The sequence below is a fragment of the Carassius gibelio genome, chromosome B14 (genome assembly GCF_023724105.1).
Source record: "Carassius gibelio isolate Cgi1373 ecotype wild population from Czech Republic chromosome B14, carGib1.2-hapl.c, whole genome shotgun sequence".
Lineage (NCBI taxonomy): Eukaryota > Metazoa > Chordata > Actinopteri > Cypriniformes > Cyprinidae > Carassius > Carassius gibelio.
The window spans coordinates 11,854,900-11,874,964 of NC_068409.1; the positions used below are offsets into that span (position 1 = coordinate 11,854,900).

The 20,065-nt window shown below is 38.0% G+C and overlaps 2 protein-coding genes across 3 annotated transcripts; both read left to right on the top strand.

The window, feature by feature from the left end:
- On the top strand, positions 1 to 16,200 carry aup1 (AUP1 lipid droplet regulating VLDL assembly factor). Of its 2 annotated transcripts, none has more exons than XM_052573689.1 (12): positions 1 to 189; positions 865 to 1,002; positions 1,520 to 1,670; positions 4,142 to 4,332; positions 6,014 to 6,086; positions 9,011 to 9,084; positions 9,510 to 9,576; positions 11,679 to 11,802; positions 11,907 to 12,050; positions 13,887 to 14,038; positions 15,432 to 15,520; positions 15,720 to 16,200. In XM_052573689.1, the coding sequence occupies exons 1-12, from the start codon at positions 149 to 151 to the stop codon at positions 15,763 to 15,765; spliced, it is 1,290 nt and encodes a 429-aa protein (XP_052429649.1). In that variant the 5' UTR covers positions 1 to 148; the 3' UTR covers positions 15,766 to 16,200. The 2 variants fall into 2 exon arrangements, with proteins under 2 accessions (XP_052429649.1, XP_052429650.1); XM_052573690.1 differs by having other exon boundaries at positions 11,679 to 11,784.
- A 629-nt stretch (positions 16,201 to 16,829) lies between these two features.
- tubb4b (tubulin, beta 4B class IVb) lies at positions 16,830 to 19,654 on the top strand. The gene is made up of 4 exons (XM_052573688.1): positions 16,830 to 16,998; positions 17,920 to 18,028; positions 18,126 to 18,236; positions 18,438 to 19,654. Exons 1-4 carry the CDS (start codon positions 16,942 to 16,944, stop codon positions 19,496 to 19,498), a joined length of 1,338 nt encoding a protein of 445 aa, XP_052429648.1. The 5' UTR covers positions 16,830 to 16,941; the 3' UTR covers positions 19,499 to 19,654.
- Positions 19,655 to 20,065: the final 411 nt, after the last annotated feature.

The window sequence follows — 20,065 nt, forward strand, 5'->3', positions numbered from 1 at the left end:
CCCATCTAGAAACATCATCAGCGTCTCAACATGGCGAATAACAGCACAGGCTAATGGCGAGCTAGCGTCTCTCCCCTCTCACCCGCCGTTAAAGTCTGAAGAATAGCATGCAGCAGCCTTTGAAAATATCCAAGAAAGAATTTAAATAATGGAAACGCGGGGGATTGAGCAGATGTTCGACTTCCAGCGGTAACTTTCTCACATTGCAAGCTTGAAATGATAAAGAGTTGCAGAGCTAATGTAATTAGCCGTAGCATGTTCAACATCAAACTCACAAAACACAAGCGTATAAAGTCTGACACGTATACAATCTTCAGATACATGTATATGAGAATGGATAGTCAATGCATGTTGTCTGTTTATTATTAATATTTTTTTTTTGCTTTTTTTGCTTTTATGTAATATAATACACCATATTTTCCATAAAGGTTATTCATAACGTTATATGCATAATATGGTTAACGAGAGTACTGCGGTACACAAAAAAATCTGACTGTGTTTATATTTCATGAAAATATGTTGCATAATAACAGAAAGTTTTAATATTTGTGGATGTTAACAGTAAGGCCTGTTGCATAACGCTTATCTAAGTTAATTAAAAATAAAAACGAAAGAACGTATATTAGCTGCTTTTCACACAAAAACCAAGATGTTTGCCATAACGCACGTTTGTTAGGTTTGTCTTTCTGATCTCTGAATAACTCAAGCTTGACAGCAGAAATGAAACCCTGGTTAGTACACATTATTTGAATTGTGTGCACTGCTCAGGTCTCTGACATTAGAGATGTTAGTTTCTGGCTAACTGCTCTTGTCATAAATAGATCCTGAAGCTGGTTGCTATTCCTGTCCTCTCTCTTTCCACAGGTTACCAAATGATCGCTTCATCCTGCTGTTGTTGTTGCTGTACTCCCCTGTTGGCGTATGTTTGATGCTACTGCGAATATTTATTGGTGTCCATGTGTTTCTAGTGAGTTGTGCACTGCCTGATAGTATTGTCAGAAGGTAAGATTCCACACTGGAGCATTAATGGTACAATTCAGAACAGCAAAAGGCTACATTTTGCTTTTTTTATTTTATTCGTTTTGAGGGATTTCAAATATTTCTGTTTGGCTTTTAAGTATTTTTTTCCCTCAGTTTTACTTATATATGTTTAACAACTGTTAATTTTTATTTCAGATTTGTAATGTTTTTAGTTAACAATAACAAAAATGCTGCAGTATGACGTTCTCAAGCTTTTTTTTTAAGTGCATTCATATATAATTTTCACACATGCAGATCTGATTAATGTTATTACTACACATGTAGACTATTATTATTATTATTTTTACTTTTCAAACTTAATATGTAACAGACAGGATATTTAATTAAGATTCAAACAAGCTAAAAGGTGTTAAAAATTTACTAACCTTTTATAATACATGTATTTGATTTTTTGTTACTTTTGGTTTGGCCGATTTTGTTTTTGCATTAGGAAGTGTTTTTAGTATTGCTTGTTACACATTTGTCTTTGTTGTTACAGGTTCATAGTAAGAATAATGTGTTCAGTGTTGGGTCTGCATGTCCAGCAGAACAGTCCACGCTTACGGGACAAAACCGCCCGACTTTACATCTGCAATCACGTTACACATTTCGACCACAATATTATCAACCTTCTTACCTCCTGTAACACGGTGAGTGTCAGTGTTTTCAAAAGCATGATGTAATCTTTTTCTCCTCCTCTGCTCTGCCCTTGACCTCTGTCTTTAGTTTTTTTCATTGGTTTACTCACACAATGAGGTCTGTTTCTCCTTTGGCAGCTGTGCTGACTTAATGTTGGGCCAGAAGCCAGTGAATGAGGTTTAGTTCTCTCTGTTTGCTTACTTCAAATGATTCAATTCGTTTGGTTGCAGGGCAGCAGGAATAACTTAAACATTAAAGGGGGGGTGAAATGCTAGTTCATGCATACTGAGTTTTTTACACTGTTAAAGAGTTGGATTCCCATGTTAAACATGGACAAAGTTTAAAAAATTAAGTTGTACGTTTGAAGGAGTATTTTTGTTCCCAAAATACTCCTTCCGGTTTGTCACAAGTTTCGGAAAGTTTTTTTCGAGTATGGCTCTGTGTGACGTTATATGGAGCGGAATTTCCTTATATGGGTCCTGAGGGCACTTCTGCCGGAAGAGCGCGCGCTCCCGTAGAGCAGAGCACTGAGAGCACAACAGACATTGACTGATCAGATCGAGAGCAGAATCTCTGATTCTGGATCATAAATAAACGGCTGAATCTGACTGTAAGCCATGGTTTGTTTTGGATGATGGTTTTGTCCTCACGGTAATGTCACAGCTTCCAAACGCTCTCAACGCGAAAGCCTACTGGCGCTCGTGATTCTTTAGCTCCACCCACACGTCACGCCTCCAGCCGGTCGTGTTTTTCCGGGAAAAATCGGTACAGACTATCTTTATCTTATGAATATAATAAAACTAAAGACTTTTTGGAGTTATGAAGGATGCAGTACTACTCTATAGGATATTGAGTGAAAACGAGCATTTCATCCCCCCTTTAAGTCATGCTTGAATACTGTCTGGATGAGTTGACCTAGGATTTAGTTCGAAAATAAATGTTATTTATATATATACATGGGTAATATGAGTTTATTACTAGCATTCAAGTTTGAGTTCAGAAATATTTTTATTTTTTCATAATATTCTTATTATACATGACACTAAGCTCTATTAAAACTGAGAATATATGATTATACAAAATATTTCTGTTTCAAACAAAAAACTGTAACAGATTTCACAAAAATATTAAGCAGCACAACTCTTCATTGAGAAATAGGGGTCATGATATGACTCATGTCATGACTAATATTTCTTCATACTGATTTTACTGTGTTTTTGATCAAATAAAATGTATCCTTGGTTAGCAAAAGAGACTTCATCACATTAGCATAATAACAGCAAAATATTTTTCCCTGACCACAAACTTTTTTTTTTTGTATTTTAAAATGTACTTTTATTTTCACACAATGTTCCCTACTTGATTCAGCTTCAATAATAAAATAATTAGGCCCAATCCCAATTCTACCCCTTAGCCCTTTCCCCTACCCCTCCGTTTCGCGCGTTCACATGAAGGGGTGGCGGTGTCTCGATTCTCTGTTGGTTGGAGGGGTAGGGGTAAGGGGAAGGGCCAGATACCCCTTCAAACTAAGATTTTTCGGCACCACAATTCAAACGAAGGGGTATGAATTATTTTTGCAACATGGCTGCTACAGTGAACAAAAATACACATAAATGTAAGCTTTTCTGGCATAAATAAAGATTTTAACGAAAATTAATCATTGTTTTATGTTACATTAAATTGTGAGTTCATATTAATGGTCATGTTACTCAAAGAAATCTTTGCAAAAAATCGCTAATATTAACGTCATATCATTACAGACTGAATAATAGTGCCACAGCATATGTCTGATCAGGGCGATAACTGCCGTAGACATTGATGGGGGCTAAGCCACCCAATAATTAGAAATCGCTAAACCATTTTCTCAAATATTGCCAAATCTAGAGAAAGAGAGAGAGAGAGAGAGGGGGGGGGGAATTGCACGTATTTGCGTCTCTGCGTTTATATTTTTAGAGTGAGTTTACTTAAAAATAGTGATTGTATCCTCTCGTCACTGGAAAATATAATGTAGCGATTCAGTTTTTAAACTGTATTTAATAAAAGTTGTGGGGCAGCGTCGACAAGTTTATTTTCTCCTGGATGTGTGAGCTGTGTGATTTCCGATATGTGTGTGTCAGTAAGCAGTGCATTAATACAGAACGGTAATTAAAGCTCTAATGCACACCAGCACACCAGTATATCACCAGTATATATGTGTGTATTGTAAGAGCTAGACGACAAATGATGGTGTGTGACGTCATGATAGTGGTGTCCCAATCCTTAGGGGAATATTTTCTCCCCTACCCCTTGACACTCTGTTTCAAGGGACAAGGTGAAGGGGTATAAAATAGAATTGGGATTGGGCCTAAGATAGTTTTAATGACTATATAACCCTTTATATTTATTTTACACATTTCATTATTGCGGACTTCATGACTAACATAATGCTCTAGTTAATCAGCTACATGTAACCATGTTTTCCTGTCCGTTTCTTTGTGTTTAGCCATTGCTGGAGGGCCCTGTGGGGTTCCTGTGCTGGGCGAGGGGTTTTATGGAGCTGGGTCAAGGTGTCCAGAGCAGGGCGGAGCTGACGGAGACCCTCCGCAGGTATTGCTCATCTCCTGCCGCTTTACCCCTCCTGCTTTTTCCAGAAGAGGACACCACCAACGGCCGAAATGGCCTCCTCAAGTTCAGGTACTCCAGCATCACACAGCTGCCATCAAAACAATATTCCTTTATACATTTGACTATAGTCAAATTAATTTTAAGTGCTTTTTTCAGATTTTAAAGCAGCTTTAAAGTAAATCATAAAGTTAATGTTATATAATAACTTGATGCTTTATAGTCACATTTAGCAGATTACAATCAATCAAGTAGCTAACTGCTATGTTTTATATATATATATATATATATATATATATATATATATATATATATATATATATATATATATATATATATGTAGTGTATATATATTTGTGTATATAAATACAGTTTATCACATGATGTCAAGTGATCACATGAGCAGCGAGAGCAATATCACACAAGTGCAGTTTTTCCTAGTTTCTGAATGAACCTGTATTTTGAACAAGTCATGTAAACCAGTGATTCAAAGCCATTTTATAAAGAGAGCCATTTACTTCATTCCTGAAAATCGAAAATTGACTTTGCTCTTTCAAGCTTTCAGTGGAGTAAGCGGGTGTTTGTTGTCAACAGTTCAGAAGACGTGAAATAAAGCACATCCATGATAAAACATCAGTCGCATGGCTCTGGGGCAAGAATAAAGGTCTCCTGTAGCATCCATGCATTTTCGTAAGAAAATATTTCAGAAGTAATAAACACTTTCTATCACTTCCACCATCTGTCATATGCGGAAGGCGTTTGGGCGGATGATGTAGGACATCATCGCTGCGTGGCTAGCATGGAGAAAGAACAAAACAAATCATTGTTCATGAATTAGAAGCACAAAATGAGGATTTGTAAAGAAAAATGTTGGGTAATTTCGGTATAAGCCAAGAGGTTTTCCTTTGCTGAAATAAGGAAACTTTGTTTTCTTTGTTCCTGCATTTCTCAAGAGGCGCACACAGGACACAAACGTCCTACATCATCAGCCTGAAAGTTTTCTGCATTCCACAGTTAGCGGAAGTGAGAAAAAAAGTGTTTATTACATTTGAAATCTGGATATTTATTTTTTACAAAAAAACATGGATTCACTACAGGAGGCCTTTATTCACCCCCCGAAGCTGTGTGAGGGATGTTTTATTACAGATATGCGCACTTTATTTCATGTCTTCTGTACTGTTGACAACAAACCCCCATTGAAAGGCTTGGAAGAGCAAGACCAATTTTCACAAATCAATCGACAGCCCCCACATTTTAGATATAGATAGATAGATAAATAGATAGTGTATTTGTGTGTGTGTAATGTATTAATAAACAATATGAACTCTTTTTTTTTTAATGCTTCACTTACTATATGTAAGAGTAATATTACTAAAAGATATCAAACAAGTCATTAATTTAATGTAAAAATACCCTGAATACTGTTTGCATTCTCATCTGGTTTTAAATGTGACCATACTGTGCATAGACGGTCAGCTGCCTGATATAAATATTTTCTGGTAAGTAAGGGCTGCTTTAATGCTTAGTCTCTGGTGATTAAATGTGGATCTGTTCTGGGAGGGTTGCCAGGTCCTCGCTAAGCATCCTTGAAGGGTTTAAGGTGTGATAAGTCTTTACCGATCCTCAAGGTTTAGACTTTACTGCCTGTAAATCAGCTGACACCCTCTTTGCCATTAGCTTTTAGAAGACAACATTTCCTTTCTCTTTAGGAAAGACACCATTTTTAAAAGACCAACTTCTACTCTCTCCTCAGCTCTTGGCCATTCGCTGTGTCTGACACCATCCAGCCTGTGGCATTGCTGGTGAAGAGGCCTTTCATAGCTGTGGTAATTACATTCAAAACTTCTTCTGTAATCCACTGTTGACAAATGATCGGTCATTATGGATGTGACCCTTTTATATTCTCAAACATTACAACAAAAAACTGATTGTTGTGGATGTGTATGTAATTCGACCCATAGTTTTTGTCATGGCTGCTCTTGTCATTTCTGCAAATCCCTTTGCTGTAAAACCATCCACCCAGGCATTTAAATGTGACTGAACAATCGTGTCTAGAGTTTCCATATCTTTTTTCATCCTCAAGTTCCTGTTAAAGCACATAAGAGGGTCTTTGTGTTAGTGTGACACATCAGGAGGTTATTTATAGCAGCACTGATAAAAAGTTATTGACTATACAGTAGAAAGATGGACTGTTAAATGCCGACACATCGGCTCATAGTGACCTCTTGCTCCCATTACAGCATTGCAAAATGGGTTTATTTATTTTTGGGTGAACATTGGAGTATGTTTATGATTTATTCCCTCAGCTGCTGTATTGTAGCAGGGTTTTCAGTCTTTTAGATGCCACGTACGTTATGGCCATAATCAAATTTAAAAGGTTTAAGGGTGGTTTTTCTACAGTGGTGAAACCACCCTTAAGGCAAAATTTTATATTTATGTGTGATCCAATTTATGCAGTGTAGGGCTGGGATAAACGATTATTTTTTAAACGATTAATCTAGCGATTTATTTTTTCGATGCATCGATTAATCTAATGATTAATTTTCTCAGACCGATTCGATTTTGATTATCTCCCCATTAATTGACTACTAACAATTTATACATGTTGATTTACATATCATATAGCAATATGTTTATTGCTCTTAAAATTACAAACAAAAGACTGACTAAGAATGCATTACTTTGCACTTGTATAGAGATAGCATTCAATAAAACCTTAAACACATCGCTTACTGAAACAAGCTTACTGAACACATAGGGCCTAGCTTACTGAAAAAAAGTTCTTCTTTCAGATGAAAATAACGTCAACTTGATGTCTAGCATTCAATAAAAAAGGTCACCCAAAATACTTGTTTAGAGCAATTGAAAGAACACAGTAACCAATGTAAACTTGAGGGCTTTAAGCTAATACAGAGAGTGCTTTTCCAAAAATAATAATAATTTACAGTGGGAGCCAGCAGCTTGTCATGGAGAAAAACAAATCTCCGAATGCTCCGCGTGAAGCTTTGGCATTCCGCCCTTTTTCTATCGTGTCTAATGATTTTGGTTAATATGCCCTGTGTCAGGCGCAGCAGTCATTCTATTCTACATCACTCACCGATCAAATAAGGCTTTGACAGCCGCCAAAAAAAAAAAGATCAATGAAGAAAAACCCCTGGATTGGTTATATAATGTTGGACAGAATGTTGATCCGGCCATCACTTATATTCAGCGCACATAAGGTAAACGTTTTGCAAATGTTTTTTAGAGAAATAAAAATAGGTCGACGAATCGATGCGCATAGTTTGCGTCGACGTATTTTTTGCGTCGACGCCATCGATGACCTCGACGCGTTGTCCCAGCCCTAATGCAGTGAAAAATGATCATACTCATGTAAAATTATTTGGAAGATACTTCGTTTCTCTTGTAACATGCCTACACTTTTGCCTACTTTTTTTTTTAGTGCTGTCAGTCGATAAAAAAAAAAAAAATGTTTTACTGAAATTAATTGCAATTAATCCCAACTAATGTTAAAGTTTTTAAATAAAATTTTATATTGTGAAAATTTCACATTGGATCTTTAAAATTAATGCAGAAACAACATAAACAGTACATTTTCTATATTTGTTAAATGCCGTCTTTTTTATGACTGAGGGCGAGTTTCGAGAACAATATTTCTCATGTCTCTATGAAATTGTTTTTCCCCATAATATTTTATGATTGACTATACCCATACACCATTACAGTGTAATTGAGCGCTATCAATTTTAACTTGACTTAAAATAAAAATTTAAGTTAACTTTAAACCATTCTCACATAAACTCATTATAATAAATGTCATATTTAGCTACCTGTGCACTTCAGCTGTAGAAGTGTAAAGAAAAATTTAATAAAATAATCAAATTCGAAATTAAATTGATGATTTCAGAAGCTACAAAAGTAATTTTTATCCAGATTTTTCTTTGATTAACAGACATCACAGCAGCTGGGTTATTTTGTTATTTTAGTGTTTCCACGCTCGTTTGACTACTGCCTGGCGCTGAGGTGGAGTGGAGTGCCGGTCTCAAAAGTCTTCCATTTGATGTGGTTGTAAAAAATTTTTGCCTTTAAATAAACACAATTCTTTTCAAGAAAAAAAGAGACTGAAACAGCAGTAGGGAATAGGGTGGCTCTGCCCATGCGTAAACAGCATTAAATATTTTTAATGCCATTAAACTGGAAAAATTAATTGCCTGATCAAAGTCTTTTGGTTTTGTTTGTCATGTCATCACTTGGTTTTTGTTATTGTATAGTACAGTAGTCATATTCTACCGTTTTTAGTTTATTTTTATTTTCTACCAGGCTTTCTTGCATACAGAGGTTAAACACACTACTGTAGCTTTAGGTCATATATTGAAATTACCTCTGTTACGATTTGCTTACCTGTTTGCATGTGAAAACAGCTGGTGCAGCTCGCACTGTGGTTCAGGATGGCATGGGGGTGATTCTCAATACTGTATATAAGTGTTTTATGGAAATGTGGGCGGTCATAAGTTAATGTGCTTATTGTTGTGATGGTTTTTCCCGGACCATTTTTGAATGACCTAATTTTGAAGCTCTGTAAATTATTTCTGTCAACTGGAAAGGGAAATTTGTATTGTGAAAGTAAAAGTATGTGTATATAATAAGTGTCAAATCATCTACATTCGCTTAACTGTGTTCTGTTAAACACTAGCATCTGGGATGATATAAAAGGTCTTTCTTTGGTTTCTTTTTTTTTTTTTTTTTTCAGAACATACCAGAATCCTCATGGCTGACAGAGATGCTATGGACCTTTTTTGTACCGTTCACAGTGTACCATGTAAGGTACTACATATTACAATCTCTTCTTTGTCCAGTGGCAGTATTTTAAATGTACAACCCTCTCTTGCTGCTGTCGACAGGCCAGCACTGGTAATACGACAATAATGAAGCTTTTTAGTATTTAATAGCCTCAAGAGTCTTAGGCATGCAGCTTATGAGATTGACAGTTTCAGATTTAGTTCTGAATTTTTGTGCATACTTGCCTGTTGCAAAATATATTAATTTAATTACTATCCCTTTTGAATATTTGGTTAGTAAATACTTTCACACCATTGCAAATATTTAGTTTTATATAATGTTGTCGATTAAGAATAGATACAAATGTTTAATGACAATGTTTATTGTTGTAAAATTTAGCTTTGTATCATTCTGAATAGATCTCTGTACAAAAATGTAAGGTGTAATTGTTTTGAAATGCTTTCAACCAGATGGCTTCCACTACTGACTAAAGAAGATGGTGAATCCCATCAAGAATTTGCCATCAAAGTACAAGAGGTAAAACTGTTTTCTTTCTATCTTTTTGTGTTGCATTCTGTTTATTTTTTTTTTCTCTGTCAAACTTCGAATGGTGGCAGTTTGCCATGGTTTTTTATTTAAACAAAACATTTTAGAAATGTGCAGTGATTGTAGTCACATTTACCATACAACGATATAGTTAAAAGTGAAAAAGTTTTTAAAAAGTTGAACCTATACACAACAAAGTTTTCCAAATGATTCACATTTATACATATCCGCAAAAATGTCCAAAAACATTCTTCTACGTATGACAGGCCAGTAGTTGGCGCTGTCACTTTGTTAGTAAACAGTACCTGTAGGGAATTGATAATTATATGTTGTATGTGATAGTTGGGCGATATGGTCATTTTTCAAATCGTCATATCGTCAGCCTGTGAGATTGATGATACACGATATTATTGTGCATGGGTGGAGCAAGAGAGAGACTCTTTGTTCTTGTCATAGCAGAACTATTTGGTGTTTTAAACCATTCAGGTGCGCAAGAGAGAGCCTATGAGATCACCAATAATTGAAAAAATTTACTTCCAAACATACTGATAAACTAATGTTAAATATAAAAATACTGTATTTAAAACAGCTAGTTCATATATAGTCGGACGCAACTGTCATGTCGCGCGTCCTGTGACAGATTTTCTAAATTTGTTTAAATGTTCTTCAAAAACAGTCAACGATGAAAATCAATAGTAGATTTCATTTAATGTCCAATAGTTTAACACTAATATTGGACATAAACGAACATGTTAAATATAAAGTATTCAAAACGGGTAAGTTCATATATTTGGAGTAAAGTTGAATTGAACTGATGCGCCTCATGACGCACCGCAACAGAAACAAGAATAAGATGCGTTCTAACATAGTAAGGGCTAGTTTAAAATATTGCACATATATAGGCCATTAAGATTACTTGTTAAAGTGCAATGAAATACCTTATATTAGTAGACGATGTACGTCTGTTTGTGGATGGCGTTGCCCCATCACCCAATATGAGTTTTTGTTTTCGATACGTTTTATTTCAGATGGCAAAAAGCGCAGCATGTTTGTTTTCTTTGTTTTATAAAAGCACAAAGTTTTGTTGATATTGTGAGTGAACAAAAATAAAAGTAGACCCTTTACAGTTACGAATGATGTATTACTCTTACCTTTTATGAGCAAAAATTATGGCGTATCTACTGAAAAAATGCAACTGATCACGTTGGCGTCTCCATGTCCTGAAGCGTTTCTGCGTAAACTATTGGATATAGTGCACATTTATCTGGGTCTAACATTTAAACATTGTTATATGCTTGGACTGTTTTAGTATATCTATAGATTTTGTTTAAGGCAAGTCATGATGATTTTCAGTCCCAAAAACGCTGTTTTTGTGTAAACGAACAGGCAAAATGCATAAAAAGTTTACCGTTTTTGGCTGAAAACGTGTAAACGGCCCCTTAGTCTGATTAACATGAGCCCCTTTCACATTGCACATTGGTCCCGGAAAATTGCTGGAGTGCCTTTTGTGTGAACGCAAACATGCCCCGGGATTGGTTCCGGGATCGATCCCGGGTTGGGGACCTAGTAACATCGCTGTGTTCAGTCCCAGAATAAGCTCTGTGTGAACAAAAACCAATGCCATAAAGTGTGTGTCGTAGTGATGATGCACGTTATCGTGCGACTCTTTAACTGGGTGTTTTGAAGGCAAATTAACGTTTGCAATGAAAAAATATGTAAAAACTTTAATGTAGTAGGTATCAGGTAGTGCCTATCGTTTGCCAGCTTAAGTGAAACAGAACCCATCACATCGTAATGTCACATGTCTTTACCGATCCTCTGCTTATAGCCTGTTCAAAAATCTGTGAGTCATGCTCCTGTAGCAATTAACACTTTCTGATATGTCTTGAAATTGAATGGATTTGAAACCATTTTCCAGTAATGTCATATTTAGTTGAATTACCATTAAGAAGGTTCAAACAAACCATTATCTTATTGTCTGCTGACATGGCTTTTCATCTGCCTAACCTTCAGATCTATATCTTGTCCAGTTCAAAGCTTTGACTTGGTTTGGTGTGTCGTTTGATATAATGTCCATTGTGTCCCTTCTTCAGCTGCTGGCCACCGAGCTGGGCGTGATCTCCACACAGATCACTAAAGCAGACAAAGCAGAGCACATCAAAAGGAAAAGACACACTGCCGCTCAGACTGCACATTCAAGTAAGAACGGATTCAATGGTGAGAAAGAAATTATGATGTATATCTATTAAGTTAGATAACTAAATGTATATAGTAGATGTATTTATTCTTGTAGTGTAACATGAAACTATTTTTGTCTTTAGATTTGGGAGCCAGACCTCGCACAGTGGCACAGGGTTTCCTGGGCACAAATGCAGGAGCTGAAGACATACGAGTAGCACGTATGGCGCAGCAGGTGAAAGAGGTGCTGCCTGACGTCCCGTTATCGGTCATCACCAGAGACTTGTGTATGTCATCCTCCCATAATGCTTTGAATTAACATGAATTATTATTAGGAGTAAATGATCCAATAATGAAAATTTTCTAAAAATGTACTCAACTATCCAAGACAGGGCTCGAAAAATAAGGATTATGTCATTAATAACTCACCCTCATATCGTTCCAAACCCGTGAGACCTCAGTTCATCTTTGGAACACAGTTTAAGATATTTTAGATTTAGTCCGAGAGCTCTCAGTCCCTCCATTGAAACTGTGTGTACGGTCTACTGTCCATGTCCAGAAAGGTAAGAAAAACATCAAAGTAGTCCATGTGACATCAGAAGGTCAGTTAGAATTTTTTGAAGCATCGAAAATACATTTTGGTCTAAAAATAGCAAAAACTACAACTTTATTCAGCATTGTCTTCTCTTCCGTGTCTGTTGTGAGAGAGTTAAAAACAAAGCAGTTTGTGATATCTGGTTCGCAAACAAGTCATTTGATGTAACTGGATCTTTTTGAACCAGTTCATCAAATCGAACTGAATCGTTTGAAACAGTTCGCGTCTCCAATACGCATTAATCAACTAATGACTTAAGCTGTTAACTTTTTTAATGTGGCTGACACTCCCTCTGAGTTCCAACAAACCAATATCCCGGAGTAATTCATTTACTCAAACATTTCACTGACTGAACTGCTGTGAAGAGAGAACTGAAGATGAACGCCGAGCAGACTCGTTCTCGAGTCAAGAACTGTTTGGGTCAGACTGTACGATTTGAGAACCGAGGAGCTGATGATACTGCGCATGTGTGATTCAGTGTGAAGCAGACCGACACACTGATTCTGTACTAGTGTTATGAGCGCGGGTAAACCGAAGGCTTGAATCAAGGGCAATCATCGCCAAAAAGATTCGATTACATCGAATGATTCATTCACGAACCGGATATCACAAACTGCTTTGTTTGTACTCTCTCTCACAACAGACAGGGAAGAGAAGATAATGCTGAATAAAGTAGTAATTTTTGTTATTGTTGGACCAAAATGTATTTTCGATGCTTCAAAAAATTCTAACTGACCCTCTGATGTCACATGGACTACTTTGATGATGTTTTTCTTACCTTTCTGGACATGGACAGTATACAGTACACACAGGGACTGAGAGCTCTCGGACTAAATCTTAAATATCTTAAACTGTGTTCCAAAGATAAACAGAGGACTTACGGGTTTGGAACAACACGAGGGTGAGTTATTAATGACATAATTTTGCTATTTGAGTGAACTAACATTTTAACCCCCAGAACTGCGTTCCAAAACAGCAGGTTCCGAAAATAAGATAACATGACCTAGTTTCATCCGTGTGCTCTGAAGCTCGCAATTTTTTATTTTTATTTTTTTTTATTATTATTATATTTAGCACAGGTTAATCAGAAAGTGATGATTTTGTTCTGGATGGAAATGGTGCTTCATTCGCAATTGGAAATATTCCATGTTTTGCGCACAAGTTTAATTCGTAATTTGAATGGAAGCATAGCTAGTGGCCCGATCAGGCCACTGCTGCGTCCTCGCGAATATTTATAATTTGCATGTGTTTTTAAGCTTTGCTTTTATTTATTCAATAATAAATTATTATTCAAGCGATTTTATAGAATTTGAGCATAAGACGCGAAAGACATTCATTCAGTACTCATGCGCTATGTTCTGTGTGTAAAGTACACAAACAAAGGAGCATCTCACACCGTGTCCTAACTACACGTGACGTGCGATAAAAGGTATCTTTTCCATGTCAGTCAGTGTTTTTTCCCTAACTATAGGCGGCACATGAAATTTCTAATTTGGTTAAGTAACCCCTTGATATTGAATCTGTACAGTGCAGACCAATTGTGTGGACACAACCATAACCAACCTGCTGGAGAATACTGACCAGTTCACCTCGGAGGTGGCTATGGGCACACCTTCAGGTCCAGCTAAACAAGCAGCTTCTTCCACTCCGTCTGTAACAGCATCCACACCCAATTTAAAGGTACAGTTGACCCTCAAATCAACCATTGAAAAAAACTGCAAAGCAAATGCAGGAGCAAGACAAACTTTAGTCAAAGTCCCAAAGTGTCTTGTCCCATATTAATGAAAACCATTTATTACAACAAGATTTGCAATATACAGCAGCGTTTCCACCCCAGGAACTTTACCCAGGAGCTAGGGACTTTGGGCTGGTACATGGTGTGTTTCCACCGCAGGAACCTGGAACTAAATAAAGTTCTGGGTAAAAATATGCCCCTCAGAAAGTCCCTGCTGGCGAGGTAGTACTTTTTCAAAGTTCCGGAACTTTCTGGGGTGGGACTTGGGCGCTAAACATGCTGATTGGTTGAGTTCACGCAGCATTGTGATTTCAACCAACATTTATTCGGATCATTTTCTAAATAATACTGTTATTGTGTGTGTTGTGTTTTAAAAGTATTTCAGGTGAGAATGTAGTTGTTTAAAACTCAAATCTGTGTTTAATTTATAAAGGCCGCGCCTATTTAGAAATGTTATGCCAATTTCGTAGACGGTGAGCTCCACGCGATCAGCTGGAGCTCAGTAATCATGTATCTGCCGAGAACAGCCTCACCTCAGCTAGAACTACTGATGTGTGGCGCTGGCTCTGATGTCTCTTTAGTGTTTAAACATAAAATATAATTCGTTTTGGGTAAATCTAACAGGTAATCTTCGGCCTGTATTCAATTTATCTATATGTTGAAATTAAAATAAAAGAGGTAATTGATATAATATTTTGTTTCATTGTAATGGCTGTATATATACACATTTCCCTAACCTAAGTACATTTCTGCTGCTATTATTATGTTTAAATGAAAAACTAAAGGAGGCAGTGGTATTTGATATCATAATTCGTTTTATTGTAAATGTACAGTGAGGAAAATTGCAAGCCAAGGCGAGTTGACTAATGTTATCAAATACGCTGCTGTTTGCAGAATTACAGGATTTGCATCATGGTGGACATCACACTCCCGAGACGAATGCGCAAAGTCTGAACGACCGAGGATGCAAGTCTGAAATCAGAATACTTTGTATTTAGAAACACGCGCAGACCTATGTCACCAGTCCATTTGCCTAATGTTCCCGGTACTTTACACCGCAGTGGAAACACAGAAACCAACAGGTCTGGGAGGAAAAAAAGTTCCTGGGGAGAAATTTCCTGATACAAATGTTCTTGTTAATTTCGTTGGAAACGCGGCATACTTCATTGCCCCACAAAGAAACAAGCTCTGTGTTTTAGATTTGGCTTTATCCTGTGCGAACAGCACAATGGCCTCCATCTCGCATGGCCTATATTAGTGCAATTATCTATAAATAGTAATCAAAGCCTTTTGTCTGACAGGATATTTATATTAATATGTCTGTGTATTCATCAACAGCCAGCTGCCAGTTCTTTTGGAAGATCACCCATAGACAGACACATGTCTCTACATGAAAGAAAAGAAGCCTTATATGAATATGCAAGAAGGTAATTGTTTTAAAATCCTTAACATAATAAAATGTGTTGCATTTTAGACATATCTAAAATGTTTGGCACACAAATCAATTCTATGCCAGTTTCCACTAGGGTTTTTTTTATGTGTGTGTGTAAAAAGGTATGTTGCACTCCATTTGTATTTTTTTTTAACTGAGTAATCCGATTCTTTTTTTGTTCACCCCACCCACAGACGATACATTGAAAAACATGGACTGAACAAACAGGACGATCTATGACCGTGGACAAAGACACACCCGAGGAGTTGTTTTGGAAAGACTGCTTAACACAAAATCCACATAGACAAAGAAAAAATTATAGAGTTGACCCAGAATGAAACAATATTTGAGTTTACCAAACTTGCTGAGAGAAGACTGGATTTTTCTTTTCTTGTTTTGTTCCTTTGTAAATCTTCTTGCATGGCAATCATGCATGTCTTTTTATTATTTCTCTCTGCAACAGAAAAAATATAAATATTTTGGTAAAAAATTTGTATTCAGACCCATTGACCTTGGCACACTTCATATTATTTTTATAAGGTCCTTGGGTAGAGATTAGGGGATCAGAAACATATGACAGTGAGCTAAAATAACTTGAGGTTCATTATGTTGTCAAGGATACATGTTGATGCAATATCAGCTTTTAAAGACATTAAAATCATATAGAAATGCAAAGACTCTCCTTGTGTCTATTAATACATCTTATTGATGCCTTTTTTCAATGAAAATGTGGTCGGGAGAGATGGATGTACATTTCTAGGCATAAAGACTGGGCATATAGCTTGTATAATCTTAAACACACTTTTTGGAAAGATTTATTTTCAGGAACCCTTTATAAACGACACCAAATGACTATACTGTCTGTGGTTATCTTTGTTTACACATTTGCACACGCTTAATAGATAAGCTTTAAACCTATTAGCGATTTTTATGTATTTATTGCTGCCATATAAAATAACTCTTTACTTTTTCAACGTGGTGAGCGAGGTGCAAATAGTAAGGTTAAACTCAAAATGGCATTAGCCCTGATTTCATTCTTTACCAGCAACCACGTTTTGGAAAATAATATCCCTGCAGCCCCTCCTATTTCACAAAAACGTTTGATTTTTGTAGATTAGCGTTTTGAATGTCGAGAGCCGTTATAACCGCGCTGCCTTCCAGCCAATAAATATAAATCACTTGTAGTGACGTCAATGCCCGTGCGAACCAATCATAACAACGAGCACACAAAAGAGCCAGTGAGAATGCTGGGGAGGGCGTACAGCAACCAATGAGAATGAAGGAAATGTAGGTGATTTCTCCAGACTGAATAAGTAGGAGCACGTCTGATATTACGATCTCATTGTCGAGGGTTTTGAGTGAGAAGGGGCTTGTTTCAGTTACGTTTTGTGTTGTTAAGCAAACAAATAATCGACAATGAGGGAGATTGTGCATTTACAGGCTGGACAGTGCGGCAACCAGATTGGTGCTAAGGTAAGAACCGAACAAATACATATATTTTAATCGTACTGTATTAAATAACAATTAGGCTTTTGTGGTTAAAAATAACTAATCCGCGGTTTAGAGCAGCGATTTTATTTTCATTTATAGTTTATGCATTTGTTCTTAAATGTATAGAGCATTAACCTTCCTGACTTCGATGGTGGTTATCATTTTTAAATCTCACAATTAAAACCTACTCCAGTCCTGGATTAATCTCACACGCAACAAGTTTTTAAAAAATAAGTTCTCGGTTCAGACGAAAATTGGCTCAATGTTTTTTAAAGGACGTAAATTTCACGAAAAATCAGAGCGATTGGAATGAAGTAATGGTGAAACAATGCGTTAGTTTTAGGGTGTTGGCCGCGCCTGACCGGTGTAATATCCGATTCGCTAGCGAATCGGTTCTTTTGATTTGGTAGAGCCGAATTGCTCGAGTTTTCACTCCTCAACAGATGTCACCCCACTTTACGGAGTGTTGACGCAAGCGAATTGCGAACCGTTCAAACGAGTCGATTCGCTTGGAAGAATCACGTGTCGTAATGTGGCCGGTTGTATCTGGTTCAGCTGATGGAAAAGTGCGGGAACGCTAATATGACGCAAATGCTATTCTGGCCCCATGTAGAGACTTGATTTAAAGGATTCTGTAGCACTGAGCAATAACCGAGACTAATATTCGTGACTCTAGTTTTGCTTTGTCTGCGCTGTTTCTTTAAGCTCCTGGGTAATATAAAATGGCCCCGGTGACTTGGCAAACTCCATTTTACAAGTCCGGAGCTCGACTAACGGGAACCGCTGGTCATTCGATATTGCATTAGGCTTTTTTTTTTTTCTTATCGGAATATTTGTCCAAGGTCCAAAAACGTTTTAAATCTTAACTAACCTGTTCCTACTTTTGACTCCATCTTGTTCCAGTTCTGGGAAGTCATTAGTGACGAGCATGGAATTGACCCGACAGGCAGTTACCATGGCGACAGTGACCTTCAGCTGGACAGAATTAATGTTTATTATAATGAAGCCTCAGGTGAGCAGAAATACCATGCCTTTTGTAAGGTCACGTCACATGACAACTTTCATATGCACACTTTGTTTGACCTAAAACTCTGCTCTTTGTTTTTAAGGTGGAAAGTATGTTCCACGTGCTGTTCTGGTGGATTTGGAGCCTGGTACAATGGACTCCGTGAGGTCCGGTCCATTTGGTCAGATCTTCAGACCAGATAATTTCGTTTTCGGTAAATGTTTTTATATTTTTTAATATGCACCCTAAAGCAGAGTTTGACTGCCAAATGTTTATTGGGACATTCGATTTGGAAAGGATTGATCCTGCACTGGCTCGGAACAAAATTTGAATGGCAGATTGTGACCTGATATGGATCTAGTTTCCTTTTGCACAGATGTAACTAAACTCCCTTTTATTTTTTTTTAAATGTTAGGCCAGAGTGGTGCTGGAAACAACTGGGCTAAGGGCCACTACACTGAAGGAGCGGAGCTGGTTGACTCCGTTTTGGACGTGGTTCGGAAAGAGGCGGAGAGCTGTGACTGTCTGCAGGGCTTCCAGCTCACTCACTCTTTGGGTGGAGGAACGGGGTCCGGTATGGGCACCCTCCTCATTAGCAAAATCCGTGAGGAGTATCCTGACCGTATCATGAACACCTTCAGCGTTGTGCCCTCTCCTAAAGTCTCCGACACCGTGGTCGAGCCCTACAACGCCACACTGTCTGTCCATCAGTTGGTGGAAAACACAGATGAAACCTACTGCATTGACAACGAAGCCCTTTACGACATCTGCTTCCGCACTCTCAAACTCACAACACCTACATACGGTGACCTCAACCACCTCGTCTCTGCCACCATGAGCGGAGTCACCACCTGCTTGAGGTTCCCCGGCCAGTTGAACGCCGATCTCCGAAAACTGGCAGTGAACATGGTGCCCTTCCCTCGTCTGCACTTCTTCATGCCCGGCTTTGCTCCTCTGACCAGCAGGGGCAGCCAGCAGTACCGCGCACTGACCGTTCCCGAACTCACCCAACAGATGTTCGACGCAAAGAACATGATGGCCGCCTGCGACCCTCGTCACGGCCGCTACCTGACCGTTGCCGCCGTCTTCCGTGGCCGCATGTCCATGAAGGAGGTGGACGAGCAGATGCTCAACGTTCAGAACAAGAACAGCAGCTACTTCGTTGAATGGATCCCCAACAACGTGAAGACCGCCGTCTGCGACATCCCGCCCCGTGGGCTCAAAATGGCCGCCACCTTCATTGGCAACAGCACCGCTATCCAGGAGCTGTTCAAGAGGATCTCCGAGCAGTTCACGGCCATGTTCAGGCGCAAGGCTTTCCTGCATTGGTACACAGGAGAGGGCATGGACGAGATGGAGTTCACTGAGGCTGAGAGCAACATGAACGACCTGGTGTCCGAATACCAACAGTACCAGGACGCCACCGCTGAGGAGGAAGGGGAGTTTGAGGAGGAGGGCGAAGAAGAGCTTGCATAAATTAACCATTCTGCTTTGTTTTCCATGTCTTTTCCTTTTTCAAGTCCTGTTACATCAGTTTTTTTTGTTTTTTTTTCCTTACTGCATTTCCTGTCACTTACACCTTCAGTTGTACCTTCTCATGTTAATGTTAATAAAACCAATGTAAGAACCTGACTGGTTTACTAGTGTTTTTATTTGTATTTTTAACGGAAGATCTCGAGTTCAAATGGATAAATTTTATAAATCAAAGCTGAGCCTGAAGTTGTCTGGACTGCATTGCAAGCTTAAAACTTAGGCTCATGATACTTTATGGAAATGCAGCCCAGGTACAAACCATTTTTCTTGTAACTTGATTTAAGACTGGTGCCTGGTCCTGGAGATCTAGCTACCTGCAGAGGTAAGTTCAAACACACCTGTCTGTAATTATCAAGTGTTCTATCAGATCCTAAGTGATTGGTTTATGTATGTTTGAGCAGAGTTGGAGCTGAACTTTGCAAGAAGGTAGATCTCCAGGAGAAGGATTAGACCCACCCCCCATTTAAGATTATGCGACTGGTTAAAATGTACTTTATTTTTTTGGAAGCT

Coding starts and splice junctions, on each gene's coding strand:
- aup1 (XM_052573689.1), top strand. CDS start 149: ATGGAAACGCGGGGGATTGAGCAGATGTTCGACTTCCAGCG. Junction 1,671..4,141: donor TTCTTACCTCCTGTAACACG/GTGAGTGTCAGT, acceptor CTTTGTGTTTAG/CCATTGCTGGAGGGCCCTGT. Junction 4,333..6,013: donor AATGGCCTCCTCAAGTTCAG/GTACTCCAGCAT, acceptor CTCTCTCCTCAG/CTCTTGGCCATTCGCTGTGT.
- tubb4b (XM_052573688.1), top strand. CDS start 16,942: ATGAGGGAGATTGTGCATTTACAGGCTGGACAGTGCGGCAACCAGATT. Junction 16,999..17,919: donor GCAACCAGATTGGTGCTAAG/GTAAGAACCGAA, acceptor ATCTTGTTCCAG/TTCTGGGAAGTCATTAGTGA. Junction 18,237..18,437: donor ACCAGATAATTTCGTTTTCG/GTAAATGTTTTT, acceptor TTTAAATGTTAG/GCCAGAGTGGTGCTGGAAAC.